The 8,172-nt window shown below is 51.7% G+C and overlaps 1 protein-coding gene across 1 annotated transcript; it reads right to left on the bottom strand.

The window, feature by feature from the left end:
* Nucleotides 1–6,336: 6,336 nt before the first annotated feature.
* Nucleotides 6,337–7,427, bottom strand: LOC119312926 (vegetative cell wall protein gp1-like). The gene has a single exon (XM_037588713.1). It carries the CDS (start codon nt 7,333–7,335, stop codon nt 6,661–6,663), a length of 675 nt encoding a protein of 224 aa, XP_037444610.1. The 5' UTR covers nt 7,336–7,427; the 3' UTR covers nt 6,337–6,660.
* Nucleotides 7,428–8,172: the final 745 nt, after the last annotated feature.

Consider the following 8,172-nt stretch of genomic DNA (forward strand, 5'->3'; position numbering starts at 1 on the left):
GTTGTGTTGCTGTAGGACGGAGTCTTCCTCAACCTCTCCCTCTCTCCTTGCTGGATCAAGGCATGGGAGACGTCACCGGGCTGTACGTGTGTTGAACACGGAGGTGCCGTCCGTTCGGCACTAGGATCTCCGGTGATTTGGATCATGACGAGTACGACTCCTTCAACCCCGTTCTCTTGAACGCTTCCGCTTAGCAATCTACAAGGGTATGTAGATGCACTCTCCTTCCCCTCGTTGCTGGTTTCTACATAGATAGATCTTGGTGACACGTAGGAAAATTTTGAATTTCTGCTACGTTCCCCAATAGATCATGCCTAGATAATCTCATAACTATGCGCTTTTCTATCAATTGCTCGACAGTAATTTGTTCACCCACCGTAATACTTATGCTATCTTGAGAGAAGCCTCTAGTGAAACCTATGGCCCCCGGGTCTATCTCTTATCATATTTGCTTTCAATCTACTTTATTTGCATCTTTACTTTTTGCATCTATATTATAAAATACCAAAAATATATTTATCTTACCATACTATCTCTATCAGATCTCACTTTCGCAAGTGGCCGTGAAGGGATTGACAACCCCTTTATTGCGTTGGTTGCGAGTTCTCAGTTTGTTTGTGTAGGTGCGTGGGACTTTTGAGGAGCCTCAAAACTAAGGGAAATACTTACGCTACACTTGCTGCATCACCCTCTCCTCTTCGGGGAAAACCAACGCTAGCTCAAGACGTAGCAATGACGAAAGGGCATTCCCAAGCGGGGGCGAGCTTGTGCGGCTTCTGCTGATCCACTCGGAGGACCAAGTCCCCTTCCTAGAGCACACGACCTCTTGCGTTCCTGGCACGGAATCGACGCAAGTCTTGCTGATAAATGGTCGACCGGATCAAGGCCATCTCTCTTTGTTCCTCCAGGAGGTCGACTGCATCTTGCCGAGCTTGCTCTGCTTCTTCTTCTGAGAAGAGTTCGACTCGGGGAGCGTTGTGGAGCAAATCACTCGGCAAAACGGCTTCGGCTCCGTAGACTAAAAAGAATGGAGTCCGTCCAGTCGACTGATTGGGGGTTGTCCTCAGCCCCCAAAGCACTGATGGGAGCTCATTGACCCAAGCTCCTGCCGCGTGCTTGAGGTCACACATTAACTGGGGCTTTAGTCCTTTGACAATCAATCCGTTCGCTTGCTCAGCCTGCCCATTCGACTGGGGATGGGCGACCAAAGCGTAATCGACCCTCGTGCCTTGGGAAGCACAAAAGGCTCTGAACTCATCAGAGTCGAAGTTCGATCCGTTATCAGTGATGATGATGTGCAGTACACCATATCTGAATATCAACTCTCTGATGAAGCTCACAGCAATACTTGCTTCAAGATTTTTAATGGGCTTGGCTTCGATCCACTTGGTAAACTTGTCGACTGCTACCAGCACGTGGGTAAATCCGCTCCTGCCGGTCCTCAGAGGTCCAACCGTGTCCAATCCCCAAACAACAAAAGGCCAGACGAGGGGAATAGTCTTCAGAGCTGATGCAAGTTTGTGGGACATGTTGGAATAAAACTGACAACCTTCACACTTGTCCACTATTTCCTTTGCCATCTCGTTGGCGCACGGCTAGTAAAACCCGTCTTGGTATGGTTTGGCCACGATGGTCCGAGAGGACGCATGGTGACCACAGGTCCCCGAGTGAATATCATTTGAGGATCATTCGGCCTTCTTCTGGCATGATGCACTTCTGGCAGACCCCAGTTACACTTTCTCTGAACAACTGTCCTTTTATCACAGTGAAGGGTTTAGACAGTCAGACGATCTGTCCAGCCTCTTCTTCATCTTCTGGGAGTTCCTTCCTAAGAATGTATGGTACTGTCCAGTCGGGAGTGATGACCAAAACCTCCATGACTAAGTCGACCACAACTGGAATTTCGACTTCAGTCGGATCTGTGGCACTCTTGGGCTGTGGTGATTCTTCGGTGAAAGGATCTTCCTGAACTGAAGGTGAATGAATATGTTCCAAAAACACATTTCGGGGAATCGCCTCTCTCTTTGATCCTATCTTTACCAACTCATCCGCAACTTGATTTTTCAGTCGGGGTATGTGGTGAAGCTCCAAACCTTCAAACTTCTTTTCCATCTTTCTCACTGCATTGCAGTAACCAGTCATGGCTTGGCTCCTGACATCCCATTCCTTCATCACCTGATTAACCACCAAACCTGAGTCGCCGTAGACCATAAGGCGACGGACGCCGAGTGAAATGGCCATACGCAACCCGTATAAAAGTGCTTCATATTCGGCTTCATTATTGGAGGAATCAAAATGAATCTGGAGAACATAACTAAGCTTGTCTCCACGGGGGGATACCAATACTACCCCCGCACCTGAACCATTTAGCATCTTGGAGCCATCAGAGAACATAATCCAAATGCTCCGAGTGAACTTGAGTCGGTAATTGCTGCTCAATCCACTCGTCAAGGAAATCTGCGATTGCTTGGGACTTGATCGCTTTCTTTGCCTCAAACTTGATATCCAATGGAAGGAGTTCAATCGCCCATTTTGCTACTCGACCAGTTGCATCTCTGTTATTCAGAATTTCAGATAGTGGCGTGTCGCTGACGACTGTAATGGAGTAGTCAAAGAAATAGTGCGCAACCTTCTTCATGGTCATGTATATTCCATAGACAAGCTTCTGATAATGTGGATATCGTTGCTTCGATGGACTCAAAACTTCAGAGAGATAATAGACTGGGCGTTGAACCTTATAAGCTTTTCCTTCTTCTTCTCGCTCGACCGTGAGTACTGTACTGACGACTTGTCCAGTGGATGCAATGTAAAGTAGTAGAGGCTTTTTGCTGGTTGGCGCAACGAGCACCGGCTGGGTGGAAAGCAGGGTTTTGAGCTCTACAAACGCTGCATCAACTTCTTCAGTCCACTCGAACTTATCAGACTTCTTCATCAGTCGGTAAAGAGGTAAGGCCTTTTCATCGAGACGAGAAATGAATCGACACAGGGCCGCCAAACAACCAGTCAGCTTTTGAATGTCATGCACTCGCACGGGGCGTTTCATTCGGAGGATGGTATCAAATTTTTCTGGATTGGCGTCGATCCCTTGTTCGGAAACGAGAAAACCGAGTAACTTTCCTCCTGGAACTCTGAATGTGCACTTTGACGGATTAAGCTTGATGTCGTACCTTCTCAGGTTGGCGAAGGTTTCTGCAAGGTCAGTCAATAGGTCGGAACCTTTGCGAGACTTGACCACAATGTCATCCATGTATGCTTCCATATTCCGACTGATTTGAGTGAGCAAGCACTTCTGAATCATTCTCATGAATGTGGCTCCGGCATTTTTTAGACCAAAAGGCATGGTGACATAGCAAAAGATCTAGAGACTCGTGGATGTGGACTCATGAATTCCACGACTGAGATACTGTTGTATTTTGCTCATGAATCCATGTGTCCACTTCTGAATCATTCTCATGAATGTGGAGGCGGAAAAAGCTGGCGTCGACTGGACTCATGGATCCGCTCCTGGGCGCGCTCGTCGAGGGCCCGCTGAAGGTTATCCAGTCGAGTGCGCTCAGCCAAATTAGCCAAGCGCACCTCCTCCAAGGCTCGAGCCTCGGGGGTTTCTCCAACAATGGGCGTGTGGAGTGCATCCATGTTGCGACGATGAAGTTCTTCCCTCTGCTGCGAAGAGAGGGGCCCGGGTCGGTATTCCTCATGGACGCGCGACGGATCACCGCCTCCGTCTCCGCCGCCCTTGCAGCGGAAACCGGGCGGGCTGTGCGGCCCATCGACCATCAAGACCTCGGCCGCAGGATCGCTGCTATCGCATTCGGATGCGGTCTCCGCGCAGCCAGTCGACAGATCGAACATGCTGTGGAGAGTTTCGTCGGGCTCGATTGCCGTGACTTGATGGGTGGTCGAATGCCGAGCCACCACGTGTTTCACCCACCGCTGAAGCCGCGATCGACCGGATCGCTTGCGGCGGCAAACAACAAGGAGGGAAAACACCATCGGAGTCGACTGATACTAAGTCGACGGCTGCCGGAGAAGGACGCCGCGAACGCACGCGCGAAAGTGCGTCGCCCCTCGGATGGGGAGCGCCTCAGTGTCCAAGGGAGCTTCCTGAAGCCACGCGGAGTCGTCGGCGACGAAAACGAGCGCGCCAAGACGGATCTTGTGGCCCTCAGCCAATCCGCCGCCGGAAACCATCATGATGATGATCAGTAAAACTTGCAACTTCACCAACAAGTCGCTAAGACACCTACCCCACGGTGGGCGCCAACTGTCGTGGTACTAAGACTGACAGTAGAAAGGGGGTAGGTATGGAGAGGCAAGATCTTAGGTATGATGAAGATGTACACACGAGGTTTACGAGTTCAGGCCCTTCTGGAGGAAGTAACAGCCCTACGTCTCGGTGCCCGGAGGCGGTCGATTGGATTATGTGTGTTGTATTACAGGGGGTGCGAACCCTTGTCCCAGAGGAGGGGGCGGCTTATATAGAGTGCGCCGGGACCCCCGCCCTCCTCCATTACAAGGGGCTTAATGTACATAAAGTAAGGGGCGTTACTGGTAACGCCAGTTTTAAGTATTCTTAATGCTCATAAAGACTAAGGAGTGAACGTCCGGCCGTTGCGTGCTCTTCCGACTCCTGGTCTTCGATACAGTCGAGTGACTCCCCATATAGTCGAGTGACGGTAGGGGGTAACCGTCGAGTGATGTGATCGTCGAGTGGATTGCACTCGACGTACTCGATTGGTGTTCTCCTGTTTACCCTTGGTCTTTTATCTTCTGGGTAGTGACCTTGGGTAGGACATATAGGTCAGGCCTATGACCCTATCCCAGGTCTGTATCGTCATCACCCGAAACGTCTGTACGATCATGGGTTTCAGTTTCAAGGTGAGGATGTTGTGCCTGAGCATGGAGGAGCGGCAACGTTTGAACAGTTCACCCAATTCCATCATGACATGCGTGATTGAGAAACTCACGTGCAACTGCAAAATGATTTGGTTAAGCATATGTGGGCTCATGTTGGCAACCAATAGATGTATCTTCTTTATTCGGCTTGCAAAACTATGTGAGACATTACAACTTGTATTCGGATTGTAAAACTATGCTATTTTATTTGGTTGAAACTATGTTATTTGGCTATATGTTTGAATGCAAAAATGAGCTATTTGTTGAAATAGGGCAGCCAGCCGACAGATACAGGGTGGCGGGTGCACTGTCGATCCAAATCTAAAACAGGGCGGACGCCGGACAAGCGGCCAATCCAAACGGACAAAAAAATGAACAAAATCGCCGTCTGTTTGGGTCGGCTTGGAGTTGCTCTTAGGTTGCCTGTCTGCGTACACTTGTGACTTTCAACCGAACCTGAATGTTGGGTTTGGTACAGTGAACAAACAGCTCATCGTGCGTGCGTGTGTGCCAAACATTGATTGATGTGTGCGCAACCGCCACAAGGACGGAGAAAAAAAAAAGAGGGACATTTTGCCGCTGGTGTCGTGCCACATGTGTAGTATGCCGCAGGCGTGTTGTATGGGCAGATGGAACGTCAACCAACCCAGAAAGAACCCAGAAATAATTGGTTGGTTCCAGCAATGGCAATCATCTACACTAGAGTATCTTGTAGCCACCTGGTCCATCCATGCAACGCAGTTTGTAGGTTACCTGTACCATAACGTAGCCAAATCTGTACTCTCTCCGTAAAAAAATATAAGAGCATTTCAACGCTAGAACATCCGTTTAAGCGACAACTAATATGGGACGCAAAGAGCAGTAGTACCGTACGCGCAAAGTTTGGTCTAAACAACACGAATAGCATTTGGAATCTGCTCGACCGCTTTGAGTAGAAGAAAGCATTTGGAATCTGCTCGACCGCTTTGAGTAGAAGAAATGCAGGGTCAAAACAAGAGCATCAAAAGATGCAGAGACGCTTCCTTCCTTGAACCACGGCGTGTTGCTTCGTTCGGCCCATTCAGATCCAGACAAGATGCAGCTTCCATCCACTCTGATGGAGCGCAACCGACAGACAGACAACCAAGAAAATAAACAAAGAGAAAGAAATATAGCATCTTTTTGTTATTCAAGTCTGTGCCCAGCTAAGGTAGATCTCAGCAGGCAGCTGCAGACAGATAGATGGAACAAAACTCACTCCTACTCCACTGCTGAGCCTGTGCCGATCTCTGCTCAACCTCTGGATCTGCATCGGAGCTATTGCGCACCCTTCTACTCCCTCCGTCCGGAATTTCATTTCCGAGACAAGTAATTCGGAACGGAGGGAGTAGAAACTGAATCCCGGTGTCAACAAGAATGCAGCGTATATTGTTCGTACTTAGTACCAGTGACGAATCGTCAAAGTATAACCCAATGTCTGTATGTAGTAGTAGTAGTAGTATACATACAAAAGAGAGAGAAAACTGTTGTATGTATAATCTTGTCTTCCTCGATCGATCCATCCATCGTCTCCACCACATCAATCAATGGTGGTTATTGCTCTCCTCCATCTCAACCTCCCACTAATCAAAGAATATATCGAAACTCCAAGAATGGACAAGATGAATCTAATTAATCAGAGTAACACAGTAGATCAAAACACCGCGCTAGTATGTGTCTGCCACATTGACAGATCACAGAGCCAGGATTGAATCTCCAGTCGTCGATCTCCATACCATGCGCCGGTCAGACGAGCTCGAGGCGCGCCGAGTAGTCCGCGTACCTGGACCGCCGGATGTTGGCCTGCCGCTTCCGGTACACCACGGCGGCCAGGCACAGCACCGCCGTCGCAGAGAACACTCCCACCACCACGCCAGCCTTCGTCCCGCCGTTCATCTCGCCCTCCCCGTGCCGCCTCTCCGCGTCCACCGCCCGCTGCTCGTCGGCGCCGCCCGTGTTGGCCTTCACCTCCATCGCGGCCGGGGCCGGCGCTGGGGCGTTCATCTTCTTCTCCTTGGAATCGTCGTCGTCGTCGCCTTCCTTGTCGGCGGCAGGGACAGGCGCGGGAGATGGGGTGGAGGCGGCGGAGTGCAGGGACGTCGACGGCGCCGGCGCCGGCGAGTGCGCCGCGGAGGAGGGGGCCTCGGCGGGGGACGGGAGCGGGGACGTGTCGGTGGGCGCGGGAGGGGACGCCGCCGCCGCCTTGTCCTCGCCCGGGGAGCCCGCGGGGGCCGGGGCCAGGGAGGGGGGCACAGAGGATCCGTTGTCATCGTCGGAGTCGGCGTCGGGGCGGAGGAGCGGGGACGCGGTGGGCGCGCCGGGCGACGGCGGCTGCGAGATGGGGCTCTGCGCGGCGCAGAGCACCGGCGAGGCCACCACGAGGAGCAGGAGGAAGACCGCGGAGGGCAGCGGCAATGCCATCGTGTCTCGCCTGGAGATTGAGATCGAGAGAGGGGGAGGGAGGCGGCGGTGGCGGATCTGGGAGCGGCGGCGAGGTGGGCGAGGTTTGGCTGGGTTGGTGGTGGGGTGAGGAGGATATATAGGTGGTTGGGTGGGGTTGGCGGCCGGTGGCAGGAAAGGTGTGGATCATTGGTTTGACTGCGACGGATCAGCGGCGGCCGACACCAGTGCGGTGAACGAAAGGACACGTGTACGGCTGAGATTGCGTAAACCAGCCTCAACCATGGGCATGCGAGTTTGATTTGCTTCCAAGGAATTCAGTTGAATTTGGCTGACAAGCCGCGTGAGGCCTCTACATTTTGTATGTTAGAGCTTGCTTCGTTTGTTTGGTGCCAACGTTTTTAGCAACGCTAATAAATTGGTAGCCGATTTGTTTGTTGGGCTCCAATTTTTCGCAATTCTTCAAATCAAAGACTAGGAGCCAGTTTTTTTTTTGAGCAACCCTTGTAAATTGGCAGCTGATTTGTTAGAGCATCTCCAGCCGTTCGGCCCCCAGGGCGCCGAAAAAGAGCGGCCTGGGGCGAGCCGGCGCTAGATCAGCCCTTGGGGTTCATTTTTCCCCAGCCACGCGCCCAGGCGCCGCCCCCCAAGGCGCTCCATATTCGAAAAAACAAACCGGCGCATCGCAATAGTTCGGCGAGTCGGTGCCACAGTTCGGCGATCAAAATAAAATGACATGCAGTAGTTCGGCGTACAAAAAATGAAGAGCGCGAAAGGAGTACATCAAGCGTCGAGCTCAACCTCTGGCGGCGTGGTCGCCGGCATACGCGGGCTGGGAGGAATCGGCGCGGCTTCCAG

This window comes from Triticum dicoccoides, chromosome 5B (assembly GCF_002162155.2).
Source record: "Triticum dicoccoides isolate Atlit2015 ecotype Zavitan chromosome 5B, WEW_v2.0, whole genome shotgun sequence".
Classification (NCBI taxonomy): Eukaryota; Viridiplantae; Streptophyta; class Magnoliopsida; order Poales; family Poaceae; genus Triticum; species Triticum dicoccoides.